The sequence below is a fragment of the Cavia porcellus genome, unplaced genomic scaffold (genome assembly GCF_034190915.1).
Source record: "Cavia porcellus strain 051 isolate PalLab524CR breed Dunkin Hartley unplaced genomic scaffold, mCavPor4.1 scaffold_4, whole genome shotgun sequence".
NCBI classification, from domain to species: Eukaryota; Metazoa; Chordata; class Mammalia; order Rodentia; family Caviidae; genus Cavia; species Cavia porcellus.
This window is the reverse complement of record NW_026947487.1, coordinates 55,354,491-55,367,068: the sequence shown is the minus strand read 5'-3', so window position 1 is coordinate 55,367,068 and position 12,578 is coordinate 55,354,491. Positions and strand designations below refer to the sequence as shown.

Genomic DNA, 12,578 nt, shown 5'->3' with positions numbered 1-12,578 from the left:
CTCACATAAAAAAGCATATACTATTATAAAACATTTAGGACATGTGGAGAAGAAAAAAGGCATTGCCATGGTTACTGGGAGTCATTATTTCCTGTTGCTTTCCATGCTATACTTTTTTTTTTTTTTTTTTGAGATGGGATCTCACTATACTCCCTAGCTGGCCTCAAAATCCCAATCCTCCTGCCTCAGCCTCCAAGTAGATGGGATTACAGGGATATGCCACTGTGTCTGCCTTTGTGTTCTTCCTCTTAAGGTCTAGTGCTATAACATTCATTTTTCTTTGTTTTACAAATTCGGATATTAATTAACCTTCCATCAAGAAACTAACCACCAGAATTCAGCTTTGTTCTAATCTTTCTTAAACAAATTACAAAAGAACTCTTAAAACTCTTTTGATGGACGAAGCTTTCAAATTCACTTGGAGCTTTCATGGAGGCGCGGGGGACACGCTCGTCCCAGACTCTCCTGCACCTGCCAGGCCACCCTTGCAGTCTCCAGCCTGCAAGCACCGCCCCCATCAGACACATGTGGACCTGGTGCCAGGAGCCTGCTTTCACTTCAGCCTCTCATCCCTACCACTTATCGATCGGTTACTCTCCTCCTCCTGAGAGGACTCTCCTCCTGCTGAGATATGAAGCAGGTTTAATTAAGTCACGTCCACCTCTGCAACTATCTGAGGGTAACACACTAAACCTTCATTGTCAAGGGCACTTCCACCTTAAACAGTCTGAATAAAGTCCAAGCATCACCCACCCCTCGGGTCTCTTCTAGAATTAGCCACAGTAAGATAATTTCATTTGTTGAATTTTAAGTGTTTCAAACCCTGCACTTTTTTCTTTTCAAATTTATGTTTTAGTAATATCAAGCTAAAATATGACACTTGATCCTAAAAGTAAGGTAAGAGCTATGCTGTCAACAAATGTTAGAAGTGAACAATCAAAACCAGTTGCTTGAGGATAATAAGATTAAATCCTTACCTTTCGCAGCTTTTCTGGGGAAAACTCTAAGCCAACAAGGAACAAAGTAAAGAAGACCCCAAATTCTCCTAATGTCTCCACTTGTACAATAGACTGCAAAAACAAGAAAATGAGAGCCAGATTACTTCCTGAACACAACACAAACACTCCAGCAGCTGCTTGCAGGCTCAGTGATGTATCCACCAAAACAGCTTTTTGTTCATTTTGTTTTTCTTTAAAAACTAACCCTCTATTCCTGAGATCATTTTGCCTTCCTGTTTTCTCCTCTTTCTTGATTAGAGAAATATTTCTCCTCATTTTATTTTCTAAAACCTAGCCCTTTAATCTATTAACCTTCAAATTCATCACTACTTCTATCTTCTGCTTTCTTCAGCCTTCTCTGGTCCACGCTGGCTTCCTGTTGGGGTCCACTCTGTCCCAGAAGACAAACATTTTCATGAGCACCACACATAGCTGCTGAGCAGGTTCTGATACACTGGGCTCTGTAATTGTCTTGATTCTTTATCTGTTTTTGTTATTGGTACTGGGGATTGAACTCACGCCCTTGCACTTACCAGGTAAGCACTTGTGCCACTGAGCTAAATCCCCAGCCTGAATCTTTATCTGTTACTTATTTTTAAAGTTAATACATTAAATAAATAAATAGTACACAATATTTTAAGTTTCTGTTATGCCTCCTAGCTGTGCAATTTTCTGAGTGCCTCCACTGTACAGGAATTCCTGACTCCTAACGTGAGCTGATTTTTTGAGTCAGGATTCCTATCCTATTTTTATTTGTATCTTTTAAGTTTCAACCTTACTTAACTGCTTTATTTTTACTGACTTTCTTGTTTATAGTATTTTTCTTGGGATATTATGTATAAGCCTCTACCTTTTAATAGGAGAGTTTATCCCATTTATATTTACTATTATGCCAAATGCTTGTTTGCTTTAATTTCTTTTGACATCTTATCTTTATGCCTCTTTACTGCTATTTTTTTTCTTTCATTTTCTTATCAGGTTATGATTTATGACTTCAAAATAAGATACACAAGTCTGTACTTCCCATTGTGGTAAATGAATACTTGGCGATTTGTTTTGGTACAGCTGTCCTTCCTCATAGACCCTCCCTGCCACTCACACCTGCCTTACCTTCCCATGGTGGCTGCCTCCTGAGGCTGGCTCTCCCGACCTGCCCTCCCTCTCTGCTGCAAACAACCTCTGCAGCCATACCTATTTTTGCTCGCCACACTCTGAAAAGTGGGAGAGGTAGGAAGGCTTTCACAGTACTCTGAGCCATGTGGCAACAACAGCATAGAGGACAGTGCTGGACAGAGTCCACTGTGCCAAGCTGTATGTGACTGGGCTCCCCTCGAAGTTGTGGGACTGCATTTTGGTGACATCTGCTGCTCCTCAGAAGGCTCAACGCTTATAGCCTGAGGTGGCCAGATGGGCTGGCTCTTTCCTGGCTAGTACTTACTTGCTGTAAGACTGGTCTTGTATGCCCACTGCTTCAGACCCTCCTGCCATATTTCATTCTGACATTTGCTCTTCCCTGTCCACCTCTCTGGTCACCACCCCAGGTATGTTCGAGAGGTTTGGGGGCTGTGCAGTTTAACTCCCTAGAAGTCCTGTCTGTGCTGGTCTCACACACCTCTCCCCAAATCCTCTCTCATTCGCCTGTTTGCATGTCTGTGGTACCTCTGCTGCCTCTCTCTCCCTCCCACGTACACCCACGTGTGCTGGATGCAGGGACTTGCTTCACAAACAGCCACGGCAAGAGCAGCCTCAGCCCCACTGCCTCTCAAAGCAGGAGCTCTGCCATGTGCAGACTGCTTTAAGACACACTGAGCCCAGCCTTAGCTGCTTTCAGGATTTGAGAGTTGTGTCCCTCAAGGTGCTAGATATGGAATCTATAAAACAAACACAACTGGAGACAGACAGGGCTTTTCCTCCAGCCAAGCCACCATCACTAAGGGACACGACCCTCTCAGAGGTTGGAGGATAGTCCTAGGGCATCTCAAGGCATGGTGGGTGACACCGGTCTCTTCACCAACTCAAGCCAGAGCCTTCTGTTGTCTGTGTGTTTCCTCTGCATCCTGCTAGACACCCCAAGAGTTAAATGTTCTCACCTTAATGCTGTTCAGTCCTGACGGCCCCAGGAGCACACCACAAATGATGTACCCAAACATGGTGGGCAGTCCTATCGCCGTGCACAGCCAACCACAAGGCAGGGACAGCATTCCTACAGTGACAATGTCCTGATATGGGGCAAACACACAAGAAACCATCTCAGCCAGCAGATAGCCGAGAGACGAGCAGGGCAAGACAGAGGCCGCAACGTCATCTCCTGGGTGACTAAGAGGAGCTTTACATTCCTCAGCAGTGTAGAGGCCACTGTGAGAGAGTGCTAGGAACAGGGTACCCAGGTGGCCTCTAAACAGCTCCCCAGCACTGCTAACTTCTTCATGAAAGGAGAGAACACCTAGAAGGCACCAATGCCACAGGGTGCAGAGTCCGCTCAGAACTCAGGTAGCACCACACTGTGGGCTCAGCACCACAGAGGCCCAGGCAGCACCACACTGTGGGCTCAGCACCACAGAGGCCCAGGCAGCACCTGTCTCCAGCTCCACAGGAGGACTGGGGTCCTCTGTCACAGTTCTTGTGACTATACGAGGTTCCAGTATGAAGGGTTCTGCCCAGACCTAGCAACGTATGGAGCTGCCAGGCCTCCTGGGGGGGGAGGGCGGCATCCCAGTCCTGGCCGAGCTGGTGATGCGAAGCATGCGAGCATGTGTACACCATGTGTACACCAGCGTTGCCATGCACTCCCTGGTCTGAAGGGAGCCAGGTGGGAATCCTTACCGCAAACCCCTCTGCCCCACAGGAGCTTTCTGTTTTAGTCAAAACTGCTCTTATCTGATATTATTTCTTAAAAGTCTTACAGTGTTGCCTAGACTGGTCTTAAACTTCTGGCTCCAAATATCTCTCTACCTCAGTATTTTATAGAACTAGTTTCTAGATAACTGAAATTTTAATCCCATCACAATAACTCCCAATTTTAAGAAGTTCTAGTCTCTCAAAAGTAGAATTAAATTTCATTTTAAATATTAAACTAATTTTTCCGTAAAGGAAAAAAGTTAAAAGATTAAGGAAAAGCTGCCTAAAGCCACAGCCCAGGGGACACTAGCAGGAGGAAGGCCACTTGCCCCAGTGAAAGGCCCACAGGACGTGGCCCATCCACTGACCCCCCCCATGGGGAGGCTGTGCACACTTGCCTTGATAAAGTGGTGGTCCGCACGTGGGATGGTGGCGTCCCGGGGTTTGGTCAGTATGTACTGATTATTCTGTGAGTCAATCAGCATGCTGAGGCCCAGGCCATTCTCAGCCTCTGGCTTTGTGATGTTCTGCTTCGAACTGGCCTCTTCCTCCTCCACCCGCAGAACTGCCTCAAAGTTGACCCCTTTGACCTGTGGAACAGTGAAAACTGGGCAGCAGGACTTTCCCAGCAGGAGGGTAGAGCCACAGGGGAGGCAGCAAAGAAATCTCTCTTCATGGGATCAATGAGGTCCTTTCTCCAGTTAAAGTCGTTCAGGACAGAAATGCCATGGATGGTACTGCTTACAAACATCTAACTTACTTCATGTAGGGAACATTCTTTCAAAACTGCACATCCATAAAATACTTAGCAGATCTCCTGACCTCAGAATTAGTGCCTTTCTAAACACCTTTCCTTTTACTCTTATTTCTTCCCCTTTTTTCCTTGCTGTCATTCTGATTACCACGCAAAGATTATCCAAGCCCTGTTGTAGGTCCATCTTAAGATCCATGGTCAGTTTATTTGCATCCATCCCAGTTTTTCCTTAAGACCCTAATATAGGTCTAGGGAGCAGCCTGAATTCTGATTCTGGTAGAGGACAGTCTTCTGAGAAGCACTTACAGAGTGGACTCTCCAGTGGAGCTCACATCTGTGATCTCAGCACCCAGGAGGCTGAGGCAAGAGTACTGCTGCAAGCTCGAGGCATGCCGCCGCTGCATACCAAGACCTTATCTTGAAAAAGTTTTTCTTGTTTTGGTAGTAGTAGAGCTTGAACTAGGACTTAGGCACCTCAGTGTTTTTTGTCTGTTTTAATCTGAGCCAGTATCTCACTAAATTGCTCAGGTAGGGTTTGAGCTTGTAATCTTACTGCCTCAGCCTCTCAGAATGCTGGATTATAAGTGTGTGCCAATGAGCCCAGCTGGGAAAAAAATTAAGGACATTATGAAAAACAAACAACTAGCTTACTTCCAGAGACCAAGTCAAGTGATTTTCCATGTGACATATACGTGTCCCAGCTTGTTTCCACTGTCAACCTCGTCTCTCTCTCTTTCTCTCTCTCTCTGTCACACACACACATTCACTCACACTCACACCAACTTTCAGGCCCATCTCACCAGGGCAGCTTGGTGGGCAGAGGGCTGTGGAAAAGGTGCTTACCGACTTGTTGTCATCAAAAGCATGCTCTTCTATCTCCTCCTCCAGCCTATCGGCAGCCTTTCTTACATCTTCAAGAATCTCATCTAGCATGGACAGACTCTTGTTTTGATGCTGCATATTTTTAAGGAATTCCACTTGATGTTTTTCTGCAGCAAGAAGTTCCACATATTCTGTCTCTTCCTACGAATTTGTAAGAAACCAAGAGTAGGAGACAATGAGACGTCTCCCTCAGACCCACTCGGGCTCAGGCCTGGCCAGAGCCAGAGCCATTTCTGGGTTCAGGCCCCTACTCATGCAAGTGGACTCTGATGAAGTGTCCTAGGTGACCACAGTGTGAGGGAAAGCAACCCTCAACGTGCAAGGGGATATCCTCCTGCAATGGGTCTCTTCTCTCTGAAGGTTGTCCGTTCACAGAACTGCTTGCTTGCCGAGAACCCCAAAACAGTGGCTGCATGTGAACACTGAGCTACTTCCTGGATTTCTAATCAGGATGCCACTAAATCTAGTTATGGGGAGGAGAGTACTCCACAAAAACATGTAGACATATAGCACCAGAGTTATCTGGAAAACTGTCAGGTGATGCTGGTAACAGAATTTTAGTAAATGCATTTCATATTCATATATATATATTTGCGTTTCTTTTGAGACAAGGTCTTGTTACATATTTTAGGCTAGACTTGAATTCACATTGATCCTTCTGCCTCAGCCTCCTGAGTGCTGGGCATGATCCACTACTCCCAGCTATAATAATATTTAACCAGTAAGCTAACACCAAAGTTTTTACTCATACCTAAAGGGGTGGACGTGGCTGGACAGGGCAGTGACAGGCAGCATCCACAAGCACGGCTCCATTGTGGCCCCAACACTGTCTCAGGGTCTCTACCACAGTTGCCACAAGGATATCAGGACCTGAGCCAGAACCCCAAATCTGAAACTCATTAGGAGGCCACAAGGCCTGCACGTCTGCACCAAGGCTATTGAAACTTGGCTTAGTTCTTTCTTAACAGAACGGCCACACATCCATACCCCATCTACTGTCCCTACTTAAATTCAAGGCATTAGCTAGATGTAACACCTGGCTATAATCCCAGCGGTTAGGAAGCTAAGACAGGAGAATCAAGTCTAGTGAGTTCAAGCCCAGCCTGAACTACAAAGACTTGGGCTCAAAAAATTTTTTTTGATTTAAAAAAATTTATAAAATATGAAATCTAAGGAATCAAATCCTCTTGACTACCCAGGAGTCCTGTGAGATAGTGACACCAGTCCTAAGCCAGCACACAGCTTTTTGTCCCCATGGGCAGCCACAGGGGCTCACGCAGGGGACACGGGCAGGGCAGCTGTGTCAGGGCTATCAAAAGCCTTAATCTAAAAGCTCACCCACTGGGACCAGGGATATAGCTCAGTGGTATAAGCGCCTACCTGGCAAGCGCAAGGTCCTGAGTTTGATTACAGGTACCCAAAAAAATAAATGCTCACTCTATGCCTATTGAATTACCATATTTTGGTAAAGAAAGGGTTTAAAATGTACAGTCTTTACTTTTTATGCTGTGGAATACTAGTACAATGGGTTTTTCTATGATGATAAAATGGTACTTTGTGTTTTCAGGTGCTTGGCAGTACCTGGCTTATAACAGCTACCCAAAAACAACTACTTAAAAAATATAAACACCACCTCATCTGATAAAGTAGCAGTTTCTTCTCATCATCTTAAATGTATAATTGATCAAAGTCCTGAATTTAAATGTACACATTTGCATAAAACTAATTTTAGTATTTTTTTCAGTGTATGGACATTGAAGACTGACAGACTTCACACTAAAATGAATTCCTTGCAGGAAATGAACAAATGCTGACCATATCTATAAACACAGTCAGACACTGCTCAAGGATGGACAACTTCATGTTCTAAGGACTGTGTCCCACGGAGTTGAGGCCACAGCTTCTTCATGAGACTTAGCAGCTGGGACATCCCTCGTGAGATGAACCTCCATCTCTGACCTTAAGCTGAGGACCAGGCATTCCCATGACAGAGGAGACTGGAGCTGTGTTCCCTGCACATAGCAATGGTTGCCACACAGCAAGGCAGGGTGTCCTCCCCTCCTGCAGGACAGGCACCGTGACACATCAGACCCACTGACACCCCCGAGTGGTGGCTGACCTTGATGGCGGCCTCCCGCAGGGCCTCAAGCCGCTGCTTGCTGCTCTCCTTCATGTTGACAACATCCTTATAATCCCCCTGCAGGGCTCTCTGCAGCCCGTAGATGGCCTGGAACACAGAGTTTTCGCTTTCGTTCAGCTCTTTCTGGAAGATTTCGAATGTGTGCACCTGAAACAGCTTCTCCTCATCTGACAGGCCAGCGTCTCTTTCCACAGCTCGGATTGCATTTTTCAATTTGTTCAAAACCACGTTCTTCTGCCGCAGGAGCCCAGTGAGCTTCCTGCAGCTGTCCAGGACCCACTGCTTCCTCTGGGCGGCAGTGGCTCCTTTGCCCCGGTGTAGCTTGATCACGTGCTTTGCCACTTCCTCGTGCTCTGCGGCACTGGCTAGCAGGTGAAGGACTGGGAGCAGCACGCAGAAAAGACTCCCCTCCAGCACCCTCATGATCCCGGCACAGTGTGCAAGGCAGGCCGAGGGCAGCCGGGCAGCCTGCATTTTAGATGTGCATTGTAAGCTGAAAAACACGGTTTTTTTTTCCACAATGACACATTGCTATTGAGGTCAGGGTTAAAGTATTTCTTACATTCAGAAAACTGCTACCTTTCTGAAGAAAATGTTATTTTTCCTAGACTAATAGCAAAATTAACTATTTACTATTCTTACATTAAAATCAAACACTAATAGTTAAAACACCTCTTACAGTACCTAGTATACATAAGTTAATTACATCTGATTTTAAAGGCAAGTTTTAAAAAAGAAAACTTAGCCTCATATATTAACCACATGCAAAGGTTAAAACCAGCTCTATTTAAGAGGGTTCACACATCAAAGACCAGAAAATACCACCGACTTCCCCATTGGTAGGGGTGTGACGACAGCAAACTAGCCATGCTCAGAAACATTCTAGAAATGAAATCTGAGATCCTGAAGGGCCTGCTCGGCCTCTCTGCTTGCTTTACATGATAGTGTTGCCAAATTTGCAAAGTCAACCACAATTAAGTGATAACATGACATATGGATAGAAAAACAAACAAAAATCACAAAAATACAACCATACCCGGAACTCTAGGAGTTTATTAAATGTTCAAATCTTTCTATCACTGAAATTCAGGCTCCTTCTTGCTTGCTCTGTAGGAAGAACAACACATAGGAATGTCTCCTGGCAAGCTCAGCACAGGCAAGAACCTGCTTTCTGAAACACACCTTTTGTGAGAGACGACTTGTGGTGCAGTGCAAGGGCAGCTGTGGCCAGAGTATCTCGATGACACAGAGCAGATGGCAAAGGCAAAGGCGTATTTAAGAGCAGGTGGAGGGCCGGGGATATAGCTCAGTGGTGCACCGCCTGCCTGGAAGCAGGAAGCACTGGGTTTGATTCCCAGTACCCACCAAAAAAAACAAAAGAACAGGTGGAATAGTATTAGCAAAGGTCACTATGAAAGAATCATCCTAGAGGCTGGAAAAAAGAAGGAATAAAGGCCAGAAACATCAAGTAAGGTTCACTAAGAAACATCCCTGGAATCTGCCAGCCAGGAAACCCCTGCCACAAGAGTTATGTCAAAACAAACAAAACAACCATAAAAACAGGATTTATAGTTTAAAAAAAATTACCAGACAAGTTCTTATGCCACTGAGCCAAACTTTCTAAGATGACAATATGTAATTTATCAGTTAGTGATTTCTTAGCACTAATTTCTTTTGAAATCCTGTATTACTTCTATCTTTTTTGTTTTACTTTTTTTTTAATAAAAAAATCTTCAAAAAAAATTATCTAGCCCCCAACTGCTGCCACCTAAGGATCAGCTGTCACATCAAGAAGGCCTCCTTAATTGTCACACACACTGTACCCTTTGCTTTCCCAGGGAGAGGCTTGTTAACATAGACACACTGCTAAACCCACTTTTAATCTATGTAATCTGATTTCCCAGGTAGGTAGGTTAAATACAGCAAAATTAAGATTGTAACATATTTAGAGATCACATTCTGACCACAACAAGCTGTGACAGGTACCAGCCTTAGGAAAGTGGACTTAAGAATTCCAAAGTCTTGAAGTCAGATTATATAATAGGGATTATGTTGCTGTGTATGCTTCATCAGAGCCTGAAGTGACACCATATTAGACAACAGGAAGGTCAGTGATGTTCAGAATGACAACCAAAAGTCACCAAGAAAAGATGATACTTAGTTAAAAAAAAAAAAAAAAGAAAAAGTGTTGATGCTAGGCATAGTGGCACACACCTTCATCCCAGAAGTCAGGATGCAGAGGCAGGAGGATCCACAAGTTCAAGGCCAGCCTGGACTACATAGCAAGACTCTGTCTGAAAACAAAAAACAGCAAAAGTGTTAAGACCAAGCAGGGTAGCCTATAGCTGTAATGTCAGCTATTCAGGAGGCTTAGGCTTAGACAGAAAGATAGCAATCTCAAGGCCAGCCTAAACACCTTAGCAACACCCTACCTAAAAATAAAACAAAAAAGACAAAAAAGAGGTTGGATTTCAATGTATTTTTCGTAGCATGGCTCCAAAAGGGCTACACTAATACTACAAGGAGAATGTAAGCACTCCACCCTGCTCGCCTCCGGATCAGGAGGACACACTGCTCCCATCACTATGGAGTAGTATATACCACCTGAAAATCAAACTTTGCATCCACCACACAGCAGGCAACATGGCAGCACCCAACCAGCTGCTCGGCCTCTCTGTTCCCTAGCAGAACACCCCTACTTGAGAAGTGCACTTTCAACTTCTTCCAGAACCAAGATGGAAACTAGAGGTGATTCCTCAGTGCTTCCCATTTTCCTACAAGGTCTCCAAAAGTGATTTTTCTATGGATTTTACACTTTGGAAAAAACACTTGCAACAGTTTGTGGTGTGAATGATACCTCTCTGCGCTCACTTCTGGTTTTTTCCTCAACCAGGTTCCTGAAATTCATGGTCCCTTCTGGGCTGCACCTAAAGGGCTACTGATTTTCATGAGGAGAGACTACAGCTGAGGATTTAGCTGTAGTTACACTGATACTTTCCACTGGAACGTAAAACATGACCTTGGAATCATTTACATACCCTTAAAACATGAACCACTCTTTCACAAGCTCATTTCATTTCCCCTTCAAACCTGCCCCCAAAAACCTCCACACTAGTCAATTTCAGTAAAAATGAGTAAATAGCTAGGTGTGGTGCACACCTGTAATCCTAGCACTCGGGAGACTGAGGCAGGAAGATCACTGTGAGTCAGAGGCCAGCCTGGCTTACAAAGTGTGTTCAAGGCCAGTCAGTACTGCATAGCAAGACACTGTCTCAAAAACACAAGAAAAAAAAGAGTAAATATTTTAGCTTTGTTGCTATTGTGTTATTATTGTTAGCTACTAAGACACTCTGGATTTCTCTGAGCTACAATACTGACCCAAGCAGCAACAGAGACAGACTCAGGCTGAGCCCAAATTCTCAAGGTCATGTACTATATGACTGCACTCATGTAACAGTTTCAAAGAGACAACACAACTGGGTATGCATTCCTATAATCCCAGGATTCTAGAGGGCTGAGGCAGGAGGATGATAAGTTCAAGCCCAGCCTGGGCAACTTAGTGAGATCCTATCTTAAAATTTTAAAAAAGGGCTAGGAATGTAGGTCAGTGTGAAGGCCATGGGTACAATCTCTAGTACCCTAATACCACACAACACACCCACATGCCATATGACAGAGACGAAGCACAGTTAGGGAAGGGAAGGAGGTGGTTGTGAAGTGGAGGAAGAAGGGTCCTGAGGCAGAAACACCTAGGATGGAAATGTAATGGACAGTGCTTACGTCCACCCACCAGGACTCATACAGAGTGGTGAGGTCCAAGCAGACCCATGGCTTATCCCAGTAGCAAGCCCCTGCTGATAGCCAGACTTGCAAGATGCTACCCCTGCAAAAAGCAGGGAAAAGCATTCACCACCTGATTTCTCTGCAGTACTTCTCACAACTGTATGTGAATCTGTAACTTTTCACATGCAATCTTTATAAAGGTAGTCCTACCATTTTTATATTTTACTTAATATAGAAGTCTGCTGCTACAAATTCAAGACTAGTTTTCATTTAGAGGAACAGCAAAATCAACACAGCGCACAAGAATCACGAAGTATTTTAAAGCTGAATATTTGATTAAAAAGAAAAACACTTGTAATAAATGCTTCACATCAGAAATCAGAATAAAAAAAACATGGGTTCACCATTAAGCCTCCTTCAAAATCATCTTACATCAAAATCACATTACTCTTACTCTATTATGCTATTAATTTAGAAATGATGCATAGCATTTATTGCATAAAAATCTCTAAGAGAGCAGAGCCGTCAAGATCAGAGGCCCCAGCTAATACTCTGGGCACCTCCCACAGAACACAGCCCACCAGAGTTCCAAGCCCTAAGGGTGTGTCAGTCCCTTAGGGGAACAGGCGGCCAAAGCAGCATACATCTCTATTTTCCCTTCCAGGTTAGGAACTTGGAATCATCCATATACCCTCAGACCAGGAGTCAGGAACCTCACGCTCTGTTTCCTGTAGTCACAGAACCTGCCACACTCTTTTCCTTCTGACCCGCTAGAGCCACTGCCTCAATACTCACTAGACCAAATTGCTAAGGACAAATCTGACTCAGCTGCTTCTTGAAGACAGTAGATGCCAGGATCACGGTGAAGGTAACAGAAAGGTCTCCATATGGTGACTCCCTCTCCCACTGTGCCACGCTGCATCCCAGCCCTGAGGACAGCCTCATCCAGGGCTCCGCCCTTTTCATGCAGCTGAGCCTGAGCCCTGGTGTGTACACACACACACACCGGGAAAGGGATGGCCACGTACTGACCGAGGCAACCAGCCTTGACTGTGGGCAGGAAAGTTCCTGGAGCAAGGGTGGGTGTGGCAGTAACATGACTCATAAGTCTGATGTCTGTACAGTTATTTAGTTTCCCTGAAAACAGGGAAATATGAGGATTATTTCAAGTAAGTGACTTAAG

The 12,578-nt window shown here is 44.7% G+C and overlaps 1 protein-coding gene across 4 annotated transcripts in view; it reads right to left on the bottom strand.

Moving 5' to 3' along the window:
• Window positions 1-12,578, bottom strand: part of Tmco3 (transmembrane and coiled-coil domains 3) — a 31,135-nt gene that overhangs the window by 16,920 nt on the left and 1,637 nt on the right. The window contains exons 2-8 of one of the 4 annotated variants that reach the window (XM_013141336.3): window positions 9,827-9,906; window positions 8,649-8,719; window positions 7,592-8,105; window positions 5,434-5,613; window positions 4,235-4,426; window positions 3,089-3,217; window positions 978-1,070 (exon numbers count right to left, since the gene is read on the bottom strand). In XM_013141336.3, the coding sequence (XP_012996790.1) occupies window positions 978-1,070; window positions 3,089-3,217; window positions 4,235-4,426; window positions 5,434-5,613; window positions 7,592-8,086 (1,089 nt within the window). In that variant the 5' untranslated portion in view covers window positions 8,087-8,105; window positions 8,649-8,719; window positions 9,827-9,906. The remainder of the gene's footprint in view (window positions 1-977; window positions 1,071-3,088; window positions 3,218-4,234; window positions 4,427-5,433; window positions 5,614-7,591; window positions 8,106-8,648; window positions 8,720-9,826; window positions 9,907-12,578) is intronic. The other 3 variants (XM_005007128.3, XM_063247062.1, XM_013141337.3) reach the window with 3 other exon arrangements.